This window comes from Euprymna scolopes, chromosome 11, assembly GCF_053919585.1.
Source record: "Euprymna scolopes isolate OS-2025 chromosome 11, ASM5391958v1, whole genome shotgun sequence".
NCBI lineage: Eukaryota > Metazoa > Mollusca > Cephalopoda > Sepiida > Sepiolidae > Euprymna > Euprymna scolopes.
In genome coordinates this window covers 20510272-20533126 of record NC_136492.1, presented here as the reverse complement: position 1 = coordinate 20533126, position 22855 = coordinate 20510272, and the positions used below count along the sequence as shown (strand labels likewise).

General features: G+C 36.1%; 1 protein-coding gene across 7 annotated transcripts in view; it reads left to right on the top strand.

The window, feature by feature from the left end:
* The first annotated feature begins 9340 nt into the window (after window positions 1-9340).
* LOC145287793 (rho GTPase-activating protein 45-like) overlaps window positions 9341-22855 on the top strand; it is a 329642-nt gene continuing 316127 nt past the window's right edge. For all 7 annotated transcript variants that reach the window (XM_080135634.1, XM_080135627.1, XM_080135626.1 and 4 more), the window contains exon 1: window positions 9341-9729. In XM_080135634.1, coding sequence (XP_079991760.1) covers window positions 9463-9729 — 267 coding nt within the window. In that variant the 5' untranslated portion in view covers window positions 9341-9462. The remainder of the gene's footprint in view (window positions 9730-22855) is intronic.

Sequence of the window (22855 nt, the reverse complement as noted above, 5' to 3'; positions counted from 1 at the left end):
TTCTCTAGCTGTTGTTCCAACCACGACAGTTGTGGGGGTCAACTACTTGACCTATTCACCTTCGGCGACATCAGTTTTGACAGTTTCACCCCATCACTTGGTGCATTTTAGCTACCGGCTGTCATGCGTCTGTGTGTGCATACAGTCTCAACACGTGACAATGGGAAATGGTGTGTCAACATTATTATGCTGTATATTGAAGTTTCAAGTAATTCATAATCGTATTATTAATATTGCGTGCACTGTAAGAATCAAACAAGTTGACCTCAAAATAAAAATCCATAGAATATATTTGTACAGCCAATAACTAGCTGATTTTAATAAGGGTTGCCTATCTGAAAAAAAAAATATATATATATAAAAAGAATAGTCTTGTTAATTTTTCTTCCCCCATTAGAGCATTGTATCATAATAACAATAATTTAGCAAGATTTCATTTCTTTCTTAGATCGAGCCAACACCCAAATGACGGGCGAGGGAGCAAGGGGGTGGGGGAGAAAATCCAAATGTTTGTTTTTTTCAGCAAATAAACTTCAAGTCTAAGAAAAAATAAAAAAGGAAGAAGATTGTAAGAGAAAGTTGAGTCGTTTCCAGATGAGTCAGAATTTTCATTATCAACAGATAATTCAACTTACTATCATTTTTTGCTTCTGGAAAGATTTTTCAAATGAAATATGTTTTTTATTTGCATCCTTGCATTTTAATGAGAGACATTGGCGGTCGGACTGTCTTGCTTTAGTTTAAAGTAAAAAAAAAAAAAAAAAAAAAAAACCCTCTCTCTCTCTCTCTCTCTCTCTCTCTCTCTCTCTCTCTCTCTCTCTGCTAAATTTGAATATGCGATTTCATGGAAAAAGGTTTGCATTGTGAGAGAATGACAGTGGTAAAAGTCTTTGTGTTTGGTTACTAGTTCCTGTGCTTGTTAAAGTGGAGTCAACAGATCGATTTTCTTTTTAATATGTCGCTTTAAGCAAAAACAATATCACGTGCTTGGATATATTACTATTTTCGACATGGCAATTAAGTACGTAATATTGTTTTTGCTTAAAACAACATTAAAAAAATCGATCTGTCGACTCTATCTTAACAAGCACCTTAGTTTCCCTACTGTCTCTTTATTTCAGTTTCTATTATCTTACTATTTTAATACTTTATTGTATGCTAGCAAGGGAACCTGGATTTGTCCGGTCGTAAAATATGCTTAAATATATTTTCATTCAGGCAGATTTCGTATTTATTATTACATGGCCAAATCTATATTGAATATTATATTGTACCTAATGTATAGTACTTATTTCAAAAGTTTAATAAAAAAGACCTGGATGCCATCAGCTAGAATCAAAACAAAAACATTTAGTACTCCAGTCGCATTCTCTATTGTTTGAGATATCAACAGATAGATTAGAAAGTTATGAATGAATTTGCGCATGCACAAAAGTAATAGAAATATGAACATTTTATATTTCAACTTGCTTACATATTTCCGTATGCGTTATTCATCAATCCAAACAAATATTTTACTCGTTATAAACAATCTTTGCTGTATGATTACAGTTTCCTGTTAATTTGAATGTTATGTGACCAGTAGTTTAAGAGTTTATTTACATACACATACACGCATGCATCTACTGTTATATTTATATAGATTATTGTATTTTATTTTTATTATAGTATATTATTTTATATTTCTATTTTATTCTTTTATTTTCGTTTATATATTTTATTATTTTTTATTTTATTATTCTTACTCTATTTCATGTATATATTTTCCCTACGTGCACTAAAAGTTTTTTTAAATTGCCCTAAAATTGACATTATTCTAATCTATTACTATTGATACCATTTTACCATTAGTATTAAAAATATTTTTACCCTTATAACTCTTGGGTGTGCCCCAGGGGCTCTTTTAGGGCTAATAAAAACACTCCATTTTTGGGACTATTTTACCATATTTGTCCAAAATTTTCTGTGCATGTCTATTTAGCAGTTTTACATAGTGCTGAACTCAAATCTAATTATTTTAAAGCCCTGAAGACATTTGGGGCTAAATGGCGGGGGAGGGCAAATGATGGACTCAGTCATTTCTTTCTTTGCATGGTGCAGAACTCAAATTTACATATGTTAAGGCCTAAAACTGCACTGTTTGTTCATTTTTACCAGGATTTGACGTTCCCTAGGGACTTTTGGGGCTAAATGAGGGGGAACCAAATTCTAAACTTAGTCATATTTTTTATACCTCATTCACTGTGCACTCATGGGGGACCCTGCATACTTCACTTGTTTTCTATTTAGACATTCAAGTTTTCTCCAGTAGGCATTCAAGTTTTTTTCAGTAGGCATTCAAATTCTCTCCAGTTGACATTGACTGATGTCCTTTTCTTCTCTTCTCTTTTTTTTTCTTTCTTCTGCATATGCTTCTGTCTAGAAGCCTTGACCTATTTTTGACCCCCCCCCCGTGGCATTAGTTGCTAAACCTCTCTTTTCCTTTTCTTTCTCTTCCTTTCTCCTCCTCTTTAATTTTCTACTTCCTTATTACTCTATTTTTCTATCTTTCCCTATTCCTTGTAGTTTCTTCTTTTTCTTTTTCTTTTCCGTTTCCTTTCTTCTTTTTTCTTTACCTCTTATATCTGGCTCTTCCACCACTACCTTTTTTTAAAATTTAGAATAAGATTTCAGCTAATTTATAATTAGAATGCAAAGCAGTTTCTTTTCTTTCTTTTTATTTATTTATTTCATTCCATTTCATTTTTCGTTTTGCCACAAACAGTTTTTTATTCACAAATTGAATTTAATTTAGAGTGGACTTTGAAACTCATATGCTATAATTAAAAAATGTTAAATAAATATATAAAAAATTATATGTTTATATAAAACAGCTTCACCGGACTTATATTACCAGACTCATCATCTAAACAAAGAAAAACACCAAGGAATTATGCCTACTTCGGATTGTTACCTTGTGCCGTTGAAGATTCAAAATATGGATTGAACCCCTTTACCTCACTGCTACCAAAAACCGTCACTTCGGGTTATACCATACAATTTGGATACAAAATTGAATATCCTTTTCATTTTGAACAAATATATAATTTCCCTTACTCTATGTTTAAAAGACTTTAAAAACTTTTAATTATGATTTTCTATGTTTATTGCATTTAGCAAATTAGGTATAAACCATTATAATTTGCTAATATTTTTTTCCTCTGAGGAGATGGGTAGACATCGAAAACCTATAGGTTAAGGAGATATACTTTTTAAATTGTATTCTTTGTCTTGCATATAATAAAAATTCTAGTTTTGCAATGTAACCATATCACTTCTTAGAATTTAAATTACTAATTTATGATTTATTTGCTCTATCTGATATATTGAGCAATTTTTTTTTATTTAGTTGGGATTGTCTTTAGAAAATATTATAACCAATAATATTTTGTAAGACCAATAATCTCTGGATTTCCATACCAGTAAATCTATTGTATTACACTATTCTGAAGTATATATATATATAATATATATATATATATATATATATATATATATATATATATATATATATATATATATATATAATGTATATATGTATATGTGTGTGTGTGCATGTGGAAGATATCCTTTACTACTATAGAAAGAATGCCATACCAACTACATGCTGAAATTTTTATTGTCATGCCAAAATATGTATTTTTGTTGTTAATTCCAAAAATAAATTTTAAAACTTCACAGGTGTTTTTTTATTTATTTTTATTTTTTTTACTTGATTTGAAGCTCTCATTTGATTTCTTTCCACAGCATTTAAGCTCTCTCCAGTTGGCATTTAAGTTTTCTCCAGTAGGTATTCAAGCCCTCTCCAGTAGGTATTCAAGCCCTCTCCAGTAGGTATTCAAGCCCTCTCCAGTAGGCATTCAAGTTTTCTCCAGCAGGCATTCAAGTTTTCTCCAGCAGGCATTCAAGTTTTCTTCAGCAGGCATTCAAGTTTTCTCCAGTAGGCATTCAAGTTTTCTCCGGTAGGCATTCAAGTTTTCTCTAGTAGGCTTTCAAGTTTGTTCATTTTGCCTTGACAACAAAGACAAAAGACAAAAAAACAACAAAAAAAACAAAAACAAAAAAAAACAATACATTTCTCGTTGGCCTAAAACTAAATTATGAAATTTTATTAAAGCACATAATCCAATTCAAGGATTATGTCACACAGGTTATGTGCACAATAATTCAATACCTTATTGCCCATTATTTCTAAGGCAATTGCCCTTGACATATCAAAGGCTTTTGATAGGGTGTGGCATAAAGGTCTACTCCACAAAATCTCCAGCTACTGTATAGTTGGAAACGTCTTTTCAATTATTAAATCATTTTGCTCTGATAGGTTCATGAGAGTAGCGGTTAATGGGCAAAATCTGAAGTTCACAGAATTAATGCTGGATTCATCCTGGGCCCAACTCTTTCTGATCTTCATCAATGATCTTCCAAATCACATTCTAAGATCATTTGTAGGCGACACTACCATCTATGGCAACACTTCAAAGGCCGTAAACGACCAAGTTCTTTTTGATTCTCTCTCTCCTCTGATCTTGAGCACATGGTGCAATGGGGAAAGAGGTGGCTGGTTGATTTTAATGCATCTAAGACTAAACTTCTATCTTTCTAACATCAATGCTCTGATCTCTGTCTGGCATCAATTGAAATGAATGGCTCCCATGTTTTGACAAACTTCTGGGCTTGACCTTTACTCCTGATCTGAGATGGAACATGTACATCAAATCCGTTCTAGGGCTGCTGGGAAAATGGTAGGATCGTTGTACCATTCCAGTAGATATCTCACTGCTGATGCAATTCTCTACCTTTGTAAGAGCCAAGTGCATTCAAGGATGAAGTACTGTTGCCACATCTGGGCAGGAGCTGCTAGAAGCAGCTTATCCTGCCTTGACAGAGTTCAAAATAGACTTCGTAGCCTAGTGGAGAGATGCCCTTTTCTCTTTACCTGGAACCTCTTTCCCACAGAAAAGACGTCATGAGCCTGTCTCTGCTTTATCATTATTTTCTGGCAAGTACTCGTCTGAGCTCCAATCTATGGTCCTCTCTGGCTTGACTTTCATGAAAAACACTCGTCTGATTGAAACCACTATCAATAATTTCCCCCACTCTTTATCAGTGTCTAAACCTAAATGTAGATTCCATGAACAAAGCTTCTTTCTTAGAACTGCACACCTGTGTAACTCTATTCCGTTTTCCTGCTTTCCAACTGACTACAATATGGTTGCCTTCAAGTTCAACTTGAACAAATTCTTGATTAGCCGTCTCCTTAAGTAATCCAATTGACCAAATTTCCACTACTAACGATGACTACGACATGTTCCCCTTGACTACTCGATACTCATTAACCCTTATCCTCGAGTGGCCCCCAGGCCTGTATAAGTGGTGACTCCTTTGTAAAAAAAAAAAAAAGGATGTCAAAAGTTAATGGATCTAGAAACTTTACAAGTTATTGGCCTAGTAACTCAACAGTTAATCAGCTCAATAACTTTATTGGCTATGAGTACATGAACTCAGTATGTTATGAGCTTAGTAAGTCAGCAAGTTATGAGTTTTTGTAGCTCAGTAGGTTATGGATCCAGTAAATCAGCATTTTATGTGTCCAGTAACTTTATAGATTATTGGCTCAGTAACTCAACAGTTAATGGGCACAGTAACTAAACAAGTTATGGGTCCGGTAACTCAACTGTTAATGGCTCAATAACATTACTGGTCATGAGCACACATATTTAACAGGTTATTAACCCACTAACTCTATAGTTAATGAGCTCAATGACATTACTGCCTATAAGCACATAAACTCAACAGATTATGGGGCCATTAACTTAGAATTTCATGAATCCAGTAACTTTACAGTAATTCAACAATTTATGGGCTTAATAATTGTACAGGTTACAGACACGGTATATTGACAGGTTATGTGCTTAATAACTTTACAATGGTAGACTTTTGGGAAGTTGAAGAAGCAGAGTGGAATGAAAAATAATAGTGGTTGTGATTCGTTGGGTAATAGGTACTTTATTTGTGTGTATGTATGAGGACACTTCTCAACCTATATACTCAACGGATTTTTGATTTGAAATTTGTTATATAGGATAATCAGACATGTGAAAAACTTTTTAATCAGTTTTCATCCGGGAGAAAGGGCTGCCAAGGGGTCAAAATTGAAAAATTGGTACATGAGGGTCATCACAGTTTTATCTGTTTGACAGCTGTTTCACAACTGTGCATGTGTGAATCGTTCACATTATGTTGAGAATCAGTAGGTTTAAAACACTTTTTAAACATTGTCAAGCTGGTCTAATGGCTATTGTATTTGACTCATTGTCTTTAGGTTTTGGTTTCGATCTCAGTTCAAGTTTTTTTTTTTTACTTACAACAAGTGAACTGGTTAGAGAAAACATAATACTCACATGCAAATGTCTCAGTTTCTTTCTGTTTTTTTTTTACTTTATATTTTTTTAAGAATTGAACGTTACCTTTAATACCGGGTAACGCCCGGTACATCTTCTAGTTTGTTTTTTTTTTTTCATAAAAGTGAGTTTGAAGTAAAAAAAAAAGTAATACAGTTAAATTACACAGGACATCAGGCTTATATCAGAGTGGAGTATAGTTCCAGTAGGCATTTACTTCCTTCCCTCTGCTGAAAGATGTGACACAAGATAAGAAGGTGGAGAGAGTCAAGCTAACGCCTTTAAAGTAGGGGCACCTTGGCCTTTGAAAAATTGCCTGAGCAACAATGTTGACATTTTCTGGTAGATGTGCCTTAGGCAGTAAACATTAAAATTACTCCACCCGAAAGATGGGGAGGCAACAACCTGGGAGGGTGGATCTTCTAAGACTACTAAGAGCCACACCTCAGCCCAACGGATGCAAGGTCATTCCCTACTCAAAAGTGGCCAAGGTCCTGTCAAGGATGTGTCCTCGACTGATGGGGATATAATCTACTTAAGCTGCGCCAATATGATTCTAATATGCCATTCTCCTAGGCATTGTTTTCTCCTTTGGGAGGGGAAAGTATTGGTTTATTACTGGTCACCTAAAGCACCCCTCCCCCCTCCCGGCAAGGAATGCAACTTTTGCGGCCGAGAAGTGCCCTCTATTTATAGAAAACTGGATTCTCTGCTGCCCAACTATAAACTGACCCTAAGTCTAGTGGGAGGTAAATTAATATACAGTTAAAGTTTGGGTGAGGATGGACGTATGTCTGCCTTATCTTTTTTGTTTTGTTTTGTAAAAATTGATATGCTTGTGTGGAGTTTCTCTCTCTCTCTCTCTCTCTCTCTCTCTCTCTCTCTCTCTCTCTCTCTCTTTTGTAATATCACCTCCCCCTACTCCCAGACTCAATTTTTCGGACTACCTGACAGACGCGATTTGGCAGTCATGTCGGTAAGGAATAAAGGCTATAACTAGACTAATCTTATGATATGACCACCCCTCACTACTACTACTACTACTACTACTACTACTACTACTAGTCGTACTAATTAATCGGTTGCCGAGTTACGCCTCAGCAGTATCCTTTTTGGACGAAGATGATTATAATGATGACGAGTCTGCAACTTCCTCGTTTTTTTTTTTTTTTTTTTTTTGGCAGTTGAGTGGTCTGCTAGGCAGACGTTGCTAGAGTAAGCGGAGCGAGCGAAATTGATATACGGAAACCCATCTGGAACATAATTGTGAAAACAAATAAAAAAACAAAACAAAACAAACAAGCAAAAAAATAACTTTGAAGTTTATTGCTAATAATGCGTGAACCAACCAACTTTAAAGGAAACTAGAAAATGGATATTGAAAAAAAAAAGTGCTTGAACTTATGAACTTATGAACAGCAAAGTAAAGCCATTAAACATTAATAAAATAAAAGAAACCCAAAAGAACCTAAACTTTTATTCATTAATAAATAACTTCTGTAAGATTGAATGAAAATAGTTGCATAGATCAAGTAAAAATATGGCTGATTTATATGTATTTTATATTGCAAAACCCTGCTACACGGAACGAAGATGTCATTTCCCCCCAAATCACAGAACTTGATCAAGAAGTTTTATTTTTAACTAGCAGTTCATCCCAGCTTTGCTCAGGCCCTATGTACTGTTCATAACTTTATGTGCATATGTATATATATATATATATTAAAAAGTTTGACTCATGTCCAGATAACCTGCATCTAAAATTTCAAGTGTTTAGACCCAGAATTGGCAGACGAGTTTGGTAGAGTCTGCAAAGATCACCTCTATAAAATTTGACCTGTTGCCAGCCAGAATTTCGCCCCAAAACTGATTAAAAAGCTTGCTGCATGTCTGAAAACCCTTTATGTCAAATTTCAAATGTTCAGACCCAAAATTGGCTGAATAATTTGCTAGAGACCGCAAAGGTAAAATCTTTTGAAGTTTGACCCCTTGGCAGCCGAATTCACAACCAAAAACCGATTAAAAAGCTTGCCCTATGTCTGAATACATTTTATGTAAAATTTAAATTGTTTATAGCAAAATTGGCTGAGTAATTTGGTAGAGACTGCAGAGGTCAAATTTTTGTTAACTTTGACCCCAATTTTGACCCTTTAACATTTTTTGTTTTCGGCTCAAATCAAATTATAAAGTCTGATCCATGTCCAAGTAACCTACATCTAAAATTTCAAGTGTTTAGACTCAAAATTAGCGGAGATGTTTGTTAAAGTTTTCAAAAGTCAAATCGTTGAACTTTGACCCCTAAACAGCCAAATTTCTGGCCGAAAACCGATTAAAAAGATTTTCCGAAATCTCAATACCCCTTATGTCAAATCTCGAGTCTGTAGACTGAAAAAATGATAGAGTAATTTGGTAGGGACACACACACATACAGGCAGACAATTTCACTTTTATAGATATATAGACTATGAAGATCACATTTTTGAGTAAGCAAAAAGGGACTGTCTCGATTCGCCATCTTGAAAAAAAAAACAAGGGCAGATAATTTCACAATAATTCAAACTTGCAAAATGAGCATTTTAATGCTACTAATTGCACATTAATCGCTTTAAATCGTTTTAAAAATGATTTTCTTTATTAAAATAAAACTACTTGATCAATTTATGAGATAATTTGGAATATGGTATTTCTATTCCGTGACCGGTATGTACATCAGAAAGATTTTTCCGTAGTGTTTTTTCTTTTTTATATATAATTAGGTTGAAGAACCTTTTTTTTTTTTTTTTTTTTTACAATTATTTCTTTCTGGGCTTCCATAGACGTAAAAATGGTCCATTTGGTTGCCTCTCTGAAGAAACATTGTAAATGGGTGTGTATATGTGTGTGTACATGCATGCGTGTGTGTGGGTGTGTAAGAGAAGGAAGGGAGGGGGTATGCTATAAGGAAGGAGGGAGTGGTCTTCTCCTGGGAGTGGAGGAACGAGAAATTTGAAGGGGAGGCGATTATGATGTTGAACATCTACCAATGTCGGTGGAAAAGCGCTGTGGTACCTCGAAAAGTATTATTAGTACACCTGCCACTGCGCCTTCTTCTTCTCTGAGTGGTTGTTGCACACCTACGATTGTTGGTAGTACCATTAATAGCTCCTCATCTTTAATTACACATCCTCCTCTTCCTCCATTATCGTTATCCCGGGAACGAGACAAGAAAACTATTAGTTCAGACCAGCAACCTTCTCGCCATCAACACATCAACTCGAGTTCTTCTTACCATGGACATCCAACGAAACAGGTAATAAACAAAACTTTTGATTTGTTAAAAAAAAACAAAAACAAACAAAAAAAAAAACAAAAAACAACAACAACAAAAACGCCATATTATAAAACTTTTATATATCTTTTATAATATATGTATATAGGAAAGACTTACTCCATTTAAAAGTTTGTAATAACTTCCGAGGAAAAAAAAAAAGTTGGGTTGTGTATGTTTTTACGTCCTAAATTCTTTTAGTTGATGGCCAAAGAAAGAGAGAGAGAAAAAAAAAACAAAACAAAAAACTTGCTGACATTAAAAGAAGAAAAAGTTTTTGTTTTGTTTATTTGTTTAAATCGGGAAACGTTTTGGTGCTTATATAGATCAGCCCCAGCCCCCATGGCTGCCCGCTAAAATCCGGAAACGAGTAATACAACCTCCGAACGCAAAACGAAACCCAGGTTCATAAAAATAATAATAATAATGATAATAATGATAATAATAATAATAATAATAAAAACAATAATAACAAACTAACTTTTGTATTATTGTAGATTAGCATACTTCGTGACCTCACCCTCCCAATTTAATTCTACTTTCATTTAGGCGATTACGTGTAAACACCATGAAAAACTTGGAAAGAAAACAAATTCTGAAGTATTCTAGCATTATTATCTTTTTTTTTTTTTTTTTTTGTAAATTTTTTTTATTTTATGTATTTTTTTTTGGGGGGGGTGATTATTCAAAGTTGCATTATGGCGGCAATTAGAAGTAAAAAAAAAATAATACAGAAATGTAATCATACAGACTTTTCTGTATTTTTATTTTATTTTATTTTTGATGTACGTACTCGTTACAGAACGAAGATGTCATATTCCAAAAATCACGAAATTTGATTAGTTTATTTTTTTTTATTAAAAAAAATAAATAAATAAAATTTTACAACTAGGAAGCGCGTTGTGTTTTTGTCGGACACGATGAAATTCACCAAATTGCTAAAAATCGTAAATTTTGATTTTCTTAATTAAAAAGAAAAAAAACAAACAAACAACAAAACAAAACTACTTGATTGATTTACGGGTGAAAGTGCACTGATGGACCACCCGAAGACGGTCATGTGCATTTGGTTGTATAATTTGCAAAGGGTGTTTATTCCGAAAGCCGTTCTTAACGTGGTAAAGTTCGGGAAAGGTATTTTCTTATTTTCAACCTCCCGTAATCAACTTCTTAAAGATAAGTCCTCTGGTGGTCCCCCACTCCCCCAGTGCATTTTCAACGATCATTTTAATGCTGCTCAGTAATATCACGGCCACCGAGATAAAGCCGTAGTAATATCCGGAAATGAGTTCCAACAGCTGAAAGCTAACCACGCCAAAATTCAACTGGTGTGTGTTCCTAAAAAAAAAAAAACAAACAAACAAAAAAACTGGTATTATTGTAGATTAACACATTCCACCCCCGCCCTAAAAAAAAGAGATTCTACTTTTATTTAGGCGATTACGTGTGAGCACCATGAAAACCTTGGTGGAAAGTAAAATATTCTGGCTCATTCTAGCATTTTAGGGCGTTTTATCTTTTTTTTTATCTACTTCAGTAATGTTAAAGGGTAGATGGTAAATGTGTAGTTTAGCGGCGTCAATTATTTGACAGATAAAAAAATTATAAAAGCTATTTTTATATAAAACACACTAGACCCGAAGACTTTTTTTTTTTTTTTTTACATAGGAGTCACCACTTATCAAGGCCTAGAGACCACTCGAACATAAGGGTTAAAGAGTGTACAATGAGACAATATCGTAGTAACCGTTAGTAGTAGAAATGTGGCAAATTGGATTACTTAAGAGAAACGGCTTATCAAGAACTTGTTTACGACCATATTGGAGTCAGCTGCTGAACTACACATTTACTGGATAGATTTTACTTTAACGGCAACTCAACACTCGCCTTTAAAATTGACGACTCATTAAGGTTTTCGGGTGTGCTGAAAAAGAATACCGCATTCATATTTGGGACGGACAAATAGTTTTCTGGATATAAAACATTTTTTTTGGTAAATTTTTACGACGTGCCCCAGTGTATTATAAACACCCCAACCTCCCCATGTTAAGAACGGCTTTCAGAATAAACATACTCGAAAGGCGTACTTAACACAGAACTCTCAAATGAATCTCTATCATTAGGGACACTCACTTCAACCAAGGTTGCCATTCTGCCTGACTTATTCCATACTAGCCTGGGTGCCCGGCATTTTTTAGTGTGGAGAGAGTTGAGGAGAAAGCGAGACCAACTCCCCCGAGAGGAGGAGCTGGTAGTGCCTCTTGGTATGTAGGGTTGCCCCTACATTGACCAGAAACTGATTGCCTCAAGAGCAATGGTCTTTTAGTGTAGCATCTGCCGGAACAGATACTACACTTTGAGATATTAAATCCTTTATTCAGGCTAAAATTGCAATGTAAGTTCAAACAAAACAAAAAATTTAAGCACAAGGCAAACACAAAAGGGGGGAAAATGGGGATCGTTGGTCATTCTTGTCACTCCGGAACTAAACAAAAAGTTTCTCTTAGCTAGTATCCATAATACCGCATTCACCCTTTTGTATTGAGGGACGTCCTACTTAGAACCCAATTGTTTAAAACATTTTTTATTTAGGTGTTAAGACAAAAGATAACAATAATGATAATGCAATAATTTATTTGTGTCGAGGCGGGGGAAGAAAAAATACAAAAGTGATTAATAGGACCCTCCCAACCCCATCTAGTTGATACTCTAACTTAACCTCTAAATCTGACCCCCAAGATCGCCATGGGCATGGAATATGTGCCTATATTAAAGATAGCTTTCCATGTGATAGGGACATCTCCAGGGAAGATCCTAACTTACCCTATATGTGCTTCCGGGTTGCTTTAGCTCACACTACGCCATTTTTATTTACTCTCTATCGCCCCCACAACAGCGGAGTTACTATATTTAAAAGCATATCTGAGAAAATTGACCAAGTCCTATCTGCTTATCCTTCAGCTAACATTCACGTATGTGGAGATTTCAATGTTCACAACGTCGAATGGTTGACTCACTCAAACAAGACCGATGATGAGGGGAGGTTCTGTCATGATTTCTCCATTGCCTATGACCTCACTCAGATTGTTCAGGAACCCACCCGTGTGCCCGACAATGACGGCCAGTATGCTAGCCTACTAGACCTTTTTCTCACAACTTGCCCTGAACTATGTTCAGTTTCTGTTCTGTCGCCTCTTGGATCTTCCGACCACTCTGTTGTATCAATTACGATAAAAATGAAATGTAATAAGTCCCCAGACGTACCTCTTCATCGTACAGTATATCGATACACTAAGGCTGACTGGGATAGCTTCCGTACATTTATAACTGATCTACCTCTGCATTCCATATTTAAAAAGGATGTGTCCTCTATAGTATTAGACCTGACGGAATGGTTAATTGTAGGTATTGATCATTTCATACCCTCGAAAAAGTTTCAGCAAAAACCTAACAGCCAGCCATGATTCTCTCCAGAATGTGCTGCTGCCATTGCGCACAGAAATCACTTTTTCCACTGTTTCCAACGTAATAGATGTATGGAAACTAAAGCCGCTTTCAGGACTGCCAGCAACCATTGTAAGAAAGTAATAAAGAACGCAAGATGGTTGTATGCTCAATCTGTTAAGTCCAAAGTAGCTGAGCAGCGGCTTGGTTCCCACCAGTTTTGGCAAATGGCAAACAGAATTCTGAACAGAAGTGTGCGCTCCATTCCAACTATCATCAATGGACCTGAGGTAATCTCGCCAGCATCAGACAAAGCCAAACTCTTTGTCAAGAATTTTGCAGCTAATTCTACCTTTTGCGATCAAGGCCGCCAACCCCCAATATTTCCTCCTGTATCTGAAAACACACTATGTGATATACGTATATCTGTACGTGATGTTGCCAAGCTAATCAAAAACCTTGATTCCAGTAAAGCAACTGGCCCTGACGGTATTCCAATTATAGTACTCAAAAAACTTCGACCTGAACTAGCGCCCATACTTACAAAACTATTTAAACGTTGTCTTAAGGAGAATAGTTTCCCATCTCCCTGGAAAATTTCATCTGTATGCCCTGTATTTAAGAATTCAGGTGATCGCTCATCCCCCTCTCAGTACAGGCCAATAAGTCTCCTGTGCGTCATGAGTAAGTTGCTGGAATCTGTGTTAAATACAGAAGTAATCAACCATCTCAACAAAAATAACCTTCTTAGTGACACTCAATATGGTTTCCATTCTGCTAGATCTACAGCAGATGTGCTTACAGTTATATCTCATAGGATTAGCAAATCTCTCGACGGAGGCAACCTTTCTAGAGCAATTGCTCTTGACATATCTAAGGCCTTTGATAGGGTATGGCATAAAGGTTTACTTCATAAGATCTCTAGCTATGGTATAGCTGGAAATGTCTTCTCAATTATTAAATCATTTCTTTCTGATAGGTTCATAAGAGTAGTAGTTGAGGGGCAAAAATCAGAAGCCCACAGTATTAATGCCGGTGTCCCTCAGGGGTCCATCCTGGGCCCAACTCTTTTCCTGATCTACATTAATGATCTTCCAAATCACATCCTTACATCATTTGTAGACATTTATGCTGACGACACTACCATTTATGGTAGTACATCTAAGACAGTAAACGACCAAGTTCTCTCCAATTCTCTCTCCTCTGATCTTGAGCATGTAGTACAATGGGGAAAGGAGTGGCTGGTTACTTTTAATGCATCTAAAACCAAGCTCCTCTCTTTACATCATCAACATTCTGATCCACATCTGGCATCAATTGAAATGAATGGCTCTCGTCTTCAGGAGGCCTCAAGTTTTGACAAGCTTCTGGGATTGACCATTACTCCTGATCTTAAATGAAACACGTACATCAAATCTGTTGCCAAGGCCGCTGGAAAAATGGTGGGATCTTTCTATCGATCCAGTAGATATCTCACTACTGATGCAATTCTCTATCTATATAAGAGCCAGGTACGTCCAAGGATGGAATACTGTTGCCACATCTGGGCAGGAGCTGCTAGAAAGGACTTGGCCTGCCTTGATAGAGTTCAAAATAGACTTCGTAGCCTCGTAGGAGATGTCCTTTTCTCTTCCTTGCAACCTCTATCTCACAGAAGAGATGTTGCGAGTTTGTCTCTGATGTATCGTTATTTTCATGGAAAGTGTTCGACTGAGCTTCAATCTATGGTCCCCCCTCGCAAAACTTTCACAAGAAACACTCGTCTAGCTGTAAACACTATCAATAATTCCCCCCACTCTTTATCTGTGCCTAAACCTAAACGTAGATTCCATGAACAAAGCTTTTTTATTAGAACTGCACGCCTGTGGAATTGTCTTCCGTTTTCCTGCTTTCCGGCTGACTACAATATGGTTGTCTTCAAGTCTAACGTAAATAAGTTCTTGATGAGCCGTTCCATATAAGTTATCAAATTTACCAAATTTTCATTACTAATGATTATTATATTGTCCAATTTCTACTGTACACTCTTTAACCCTTATCCTTGAGTTGCCTCTTTGACCTTGATAATGAGTTGATACCTATGAAAAAAAAAAAGAAAAAGTCCAATGTGAACAAGTTCTAATTGAATCGTCCCCCTAAGTAATCCAAGTTTCAAAATTCCCACTGTTTACTATGCTAAAATCACAATGACTAACGTATACCTATTAACCCTTATCCTTGAGTGGCCTCTGGGCCTTGATAAGTGGTGACACCCTTGTAAAAAAAAAAAAAAAAAAAAAAAAAGACCGCCCATTCTACTTTGGTTTGTAAAGGAACCTGAGCTCTTGCGGGACAGTCTCTAAGTGGGGGTTCCCTCTAATGGGACGAAATGGAGAAAAGAAAAATTCTTGGGTGAGAGGAAGGGTGTTAGTGATTGATTTCTTTCTCTCTAAGATGGATGAAATTTAGAGGGAGGGGTGAAAAGAAAAATTGCGGTTAGGAGGGGGTGAGGATCTTGGAGGCTTCCTAGTTGAGAGGAATGGAGCACTCACTCGGCTAGCTAAGAGGTTAAAAATTAGTTACACGAGGGAACTGCGCGTTCCACACCTAGGCGGGGAACACATACAAATTGGCTCCTTTTCGTACACACATACTTGCTATATGTATCGATCTTCTGTCAAATACCACGCGACGCAGCCTCTTTCTATCACATCTGATCTTCATCTGTAGTTGGTGTTTAAAGAAGGCGATCAGATTCTGATCAGGAAAAGACAACACCTCTTGGCCACCTTGCAGTCGTGACGTCCAAATAACCATTCTCGCTACGGCCAGGATCGTAATGTAGACTATTTGTCTTTCCCGGTCCCACGGCGGCCTTACGTTGTCAACAACATTGGATACAGTAACCGGGCGAGGATGCTCAAGATCAATGCAAACTGTCACCTCACTGACATACAACCAGTACCGGTGGAATTTGCGGCAATCAAAGAAAGCATGATCAGTCGTTTCTATGGTCGTTGTTCTGCAACAAGGACAAGCAGGCGACTCCAAAAAACCAGAACTGCATTGTATGTTGCTGAGGGGAAGTGCATTTTGGGCCAATCACCATGTCAGAGAGAACTCTGAATTGTTCAGATGACCTGGACCCGGCACCCAACTCCACGTGGAGCAGATTTCACTCTGTTGCCAACCCAAATGCGCGCATAGCGGATCGTCGGCAGCCCCCCTCACTAGATCCCTGTGGAGTTCACTACAGGTAACAGTCACAACGTCACTGGTAGTCGTCTTAGCGCGGCTCGGCATTCTTTCAGGAAGCCGATTCTTCCTGCGACATGCGATGACACTCGACAGAGGGGTACACTTTGATCTTTGTTGGAGTGGCCACGAAAGGCTGCTGACGACTTTGCATCGGTGAGTTTCGCTTTATTTCTATGAAAAAAAACATGTGAAAGGACGGAATAGCATGAATTTTATAAAAGTCAATCAAAATAAATGAATCAGATTTGACTGCATAATCAGAAAGAACATACAATTTTACATAAGAGTACCAAGTTTCATGAGAATAGCTTAAAAAATAAACAAATGATGGTGAAATTACTGGATTTCTTGAAATGTTGAGGTCCGTAATTTAGCCCACTTTTTCAAAAGAAAAATGTCGACCGAAAAGCCTAAATTTTGGCACTTAAAATTCTCATAACTTTTGAACTACTGATGGTATTTGCATAATTCAAACGGTTTTAAGCATCTTTTACATAGCTCTTTTCATGCAAGTTGATAAAGTAATTATCTAAACAGAAAAAATCAACTTGTAATGCTAATTTTTATATGTAGTACAATTATTTTAAATAAATGCACTAACCTTAGATGTTTATGTTGTTGCTATTCAACATCTAATAAATAGCAATGGACTGTCTGAAAGGAGGAATATTCATAGCTTTGAGCTGCCCATACCAGAATAAAAATATAATAAAAGGTATATATATGCAACCCAGCATTACCCAGTCACAAAATACGCTTAAATATGATGTTTTAATTCATGCAGATTTTGTATCTATTATAATAGAGCCAATTCTTTATTGATTATTATATTGTACCCAATATATAGTAATGATTTCAAAAGTTAAAAAAAAATATGATTTGGGTGCCTTCAACTAGAATCGAAACTGAAACGTTTAGCTCTTCAGTGTTATCATTCAAGTTAAGACAACATGCATATCAAGGCCTTAAAAATTAACCAACTAAAGCATATAAATGCATATTTACGCATGCATGGAGAATACACATTAAGTTGACTTATGCTTGCAAAATTCCATTTCAATTTTGATCTCTTAGCAGCTATTTTACTGTCTAAAAACCAAATCAATTTTGTGCCACAAGTGGAATCCCCTATATCTAAACTTTCACGTCTTTAGACCAAGAATATAGTAGTTTGGTAAAGACTGTTTTGAACACACACATACAAGGTTACTTTATATATATATATATATATATATATATATATAGTCATCCACATATAGTACTGTTTTGCTGTTTCACAGCTCATCAGTGCGGCTAGACAAGCAACTACCTCAAGCCCGACCGCCCAAACAACAGTCTGTGCTTCTAACCGTTGCACTATTTGGCTGCTGCGATGTGGACAGTGAATTAACTGCCTAGAGGAGCGATATTGCTTGCCATTGGAGAGATTAAGACACCCTAAAACACTGAGTCAGGCCGGGTAATTATGCTGATATTGTCTGTTAAGCGTTAATTGGATTCCAGACAGTGGCGGGTAACCTATCAAAAGGGATGAATTTATTGTGTTTTTGTAAAACAAACATATATTTTATTGTTTGTGAAAAGTGACAAGAGATGTCAGATTAAAGTTAGAATGACATCATACATTTGTGCTTGGCCTGACGAACCCGTTCTCAGGATGTCTGGCTTTCTGAGTGCGAGAGGTCAAAGTGTTAACCTTCTAAGTGTGTGAATAACTTGACTTTTGATCGCAAGCCTTGCAGAGGTACACACACGCAAAGGATTTGGGACTTTCCTGAATAACGTGTTCAGTTCTGATTGGTCCAGGGAACAGTCTACTCCACCCCATCACCTTTCAATATAAGCAAATGCCTGGGCCAAAATTAGATGAGATCGAAACCGAATCTCAAAACACACTCACCCAAGAACCGCCACTCATTCCTCTCTCTATCATGGTCGCCATCATGGAGAACGAAGAATAAGATCTTGGACTGTTTTCTGGTGTAATTGAACTGAATAATTGTACATATGTAAAACACCTGTAATTTTTGTGAATTAACTTTCAGTTGACTAGAACCCCCCTGAGTTTGTTTTCTTTTTGATTTGCATGAGAAGCTAATTGATTTTCAGCAGAAATCGACACAAAGCCTGTGCCACTGAAGAATCCTGTTAAGTACTCCCGGAAGAAGACGATCATCGACCATTGTAGTTTCAACAAGATCAGAGGCCACATCTGCTAACCTAACGCGAGAGACTTACATAACAATGTTTTGGCATTGTCCAAATACCTAAGCTCAATTTGTTTACACAAAGAGCATCGCTTCATACGCTAATGGTAATTTGTATGCTCAACCTAAGATAGGGAGCATTATAGTCATCCACATATATATCCACATCCATCCATATATATATATATATATATATATATATATATATAATCTCCAAGTCTTATGAAGTTACTGGATCACTAATACGATTCAGTAGCAGAAACATGTGTAACTAAACAGATAAAATGGTAATAAAATAAAAATATATATATATATCCACATCCATCCATCCATATATATATACATAGGTGGATAGATATATCTTTCCCTCCTATCACACACAAGGCTATGGGAAAAAAGCAAATAAAACAGGAAGTATTTTACCTGTAGTAGTGCAGCAGCAGCTATATCTCAAACACCACTGGATAATCATCGTATAGTGTGATAAGTCAACCATTAATGATTCAAATGACTGGCGACCTTCCAATACTGCCTCTTTATCAACCACTATGACGGCAACTCAACTCTTATTCATATATCACTGGCAAAGAAATGCGTTTATTATTATACACATGAGTTAATTTCCTTTTGTTGTCGTCATGTTGTCTTTGCACCTTTTATTTTTACTTACTAGCGTGAGACACGGTACACTAGACAACTTGACTTCATTCAGCTCATCTGTATCACTTCCCCGTTACGCTTATATGCACGAAAATATTGGAAAGAAATCGCACTAAATTTGGCATAAAGCATCCTTGAAACACTGGATGTGTAATAGTTTGGGGTGGTATGATGTGGGGGGGGGAATTGTTGTTACTACTACCACTACTACTTAAAGGTTTAGATGTGCAAGTTCTTTACATATTAATTTGCCTCCTCATGAGGGCAAAGTTATACACATCAGTTTTTAATGCGTGTGGGGAGATCTGATTTGAGATACTTTTAGGCTTTGTCTAAGAGGTAGAAGTATCAGTCCATATATGGCAACAATACTCTACGCATGGGCGAACGGTGGCTGTGTTGAACAGCTTTAAGAAATTAACTTAAAAATTAATCTATATCTGGCCAGGACTTTATCCATCTTTTTCTGAAGTCCATTTTTATCACCTCCTCCTATATTTTCTTTGGTGTTCGTCCGTGAACTGGACCTGCTACCTCAACTGTTCTACGTCTACTAACCCAAGAGCTCCCATTCATTCTTTAAACATGGCTACACTATTGAAGTCTAATCTGTACATGTATTTCTACAGTGTCCAAATTTAATTCTCTTCTGTGGTCATTAGAATTGTCTGTCAGGGCTGCTAGGAATAAGGGGTCGAAATATGGGTCATATTTAAATTTAGCAAATGGGGTAAAAGCTCTTTATTAAAATTCAAATAACTCCAATTTTTTTTATTTTAAATTTTTCCTTATAAGTATTAGACGTCTATAATATAAATCTCACTTGTCTGTATAAATGTATGTATGTTTGTATGTCTGCATAAAACTTTTGACAGAGGCGACGGATTTTTACGAAATCGGTATCATTTTGAAGGTTGACCCTTCGGACGACAAATATCGAAAAATTGGCACAAAACATTAATTCCTTCATTCTCAATTGGGCACTTTTCTACAGGGAGGGGTCGCTTTTTACACTGATATTTTTTAAAGTCATTGCCTCTTTTTGATTGATTAGCCTTAATTTAAACATTCGTCACTTCCGGTTCAGTGATGGACGCAACAGCAAAGACATCACTTTTTTTTTTTTTTTTTTTCACATTCTTTTCCTACTTCTTGGTACGGGTTCGAACCTGCCTGCCTACTACCACTTTATTTTTTATTTTTTTGCTCAACACACACCTCCAAACACCTGGGCAATGCCAGGCACCCAGGCTAGTTTATTAATAAATTAGCAAGCAGACCCAACATTGCCCGGAATTGAATCAAAATCGGTGAAATCGTCCATTTTTTTAATCAAATCTAGTTGGGGAACCCATTGTACTGCATCGGGAGGGAGCTTCACATGCCTCCCCATGGTGACCTAGTCCACAATACATTGTAGTCTACATTGCACTGTGGAAAACATACTGTTCATATTATGGAATTATTTTTTAAGGTTTATAGTGTAAAAATCAAGTATCATGCTTCAGAAACATTTATTTTGAATGTGCCCCTGTCATATCAAAGAACCTACTGTTGATTTTATATGTCAGGCCTTTCAATTTAAAACTACTCAAATGCACTTGTGATGTTAGGCTGTGTAAGGTGTTAAATTTGAGCAAAATTTCACACAAAGGCCCATGAAGTACCTTTGTGTGAAATTTCATAAAAATCAGCCCAGCCATTTTAGAGTCCATAAAGAATGAACTTACACACACAGGCACATGCAGAAAGTTTATTTTATATAATAGATATTCCACAAATTTCAGTTTGTTTTGGATATTGTGAAAAGTTTTAGGAGACCTGTAGGTACAACCTTCCATTTAAAAATTCCATTCATTTAGATTTTCATTAAATTTAAACCATAGTTATTAATAGGGCTAGGACAACAGCATATTCTTTTCATTGTTTTGACTCTTGAGTGTGTATCCGTTGATATCTTATATGCTTTTATATAGAGTGATGTGGTTCTCAGTTGACTGTGTTTAACTGTGTCAGATATATACTCGAGAGTCAAAACAATGAAAAGAATATGCTGTTGTCATAGCTCTAGTCATGAAACACCAATTAAGCAAGAATCTTTGAATTTCAATTTCTTCATACTGCATTGTGTAAGTTTTCTAAAATAAAAATTTTTGTAATAGATTTTGATCAAAATTGGAATAAGGATTCTAGACCCAAGGTTTAGTATCATTATATCTTGATTTTAATCTTCATAATGAGGCATAAAATAGTTCAAACCTATTTTGTTTGGGGCAGAGGGGAATTCCATTTGAGGATTTTTCCTCAACCCAAAAGCCATTGAGTTGGTTTGTTTTCTCTTGTTGGCTAAGGTATGGTCCTGTGTAGCTCGAGGTCCTTCCCTCCCAGGCTTTGTCCTCTCTCCTTTTGAAAAGGAGTTAGTTAATTGCTAATCGCCTGAAATGTCATTACTGAGGAATGCTGATGGAGCTACCTAGACATTTTTTGCAAGTCAAGGTGCTCTTTCTATAGGCTACTAACTTTTCAAATCCTATTTTCCTAACCTTGTGTCACTTCTTTCCACCATAGGAGGGAAATAAGCATGATAATGGGGACATGAAAGTGGTGTCAGACTACTCTGTTCAGGGACTTAATTTTACCCATCCTGGGACGGGTAATAGAAGAGAAAAAGAGAGAGGATAATAAACATAAGGAACAGAAAAAAAAAAACTGTTCTGTTCAGGGACTTATTTTTTGTCTGCTACAAGGCGGGTCTTGTATTTTATAATTACGATATATATCCAAGTTATTCTTTGTATTGGAATGCTGTATCTACGGAAGGGATTTTTTTTTTTTTTTGTGGGAGGTGGAACCCTATAAAATGTATTTTTTTTTCTTATAAAAATCTTTCCTTGTTTCTCTCTATTTTTTTTTTTTTTTTATTAGTAACTAATTTTATGTGAAAAAAAAACCTCCTCTTACCTACTTTTTATTTATTTATTTTTTGCCCTACCCCCCCCCCCCCGACAAAAGGAGGGTGGATGTGTAAATTCACCCTTGTCCGTTCGTCTGTCCGCACTTTTCTCAATAACTACACCTTGGAAATTTTGCACAAACATTAAACATGATATGAGTAAAAAAGTAACAGAATGGATTTTCCTAGAAAACTCTGGTTGCCCCCTAGGGTTAAAATGGCTAAAATTGACACTTTTGAGCTTATTAAAAAAAAAATTGATGCCTTGGATTTTTATAAAACTTTCTGAAAAGTTATAACTAACTGATTTCCATATAATTTTATTTGTCTATACTTTGTGATAACTCTTGGGTGTGCCCCAGGGGCTCTTTTAGGGCTAATAAAAACACTCCATTATTGGGACTATTTTCCAAACTTTTCTGTGTATATCTATTTAGCAGTTTTGTATGGTACTGAACTCAAATTTATATATATTAAGGCTTTGGGGACTTTTGGGGCTAAATGGAAGGAGGAGGGCAAATGATGGTTTTTTGCATGTTGCAAAACTCAAATTTACATATGTGAAGGCCTAAAACTGCACCATTTGTCCATTTTCATCAGGATTTGA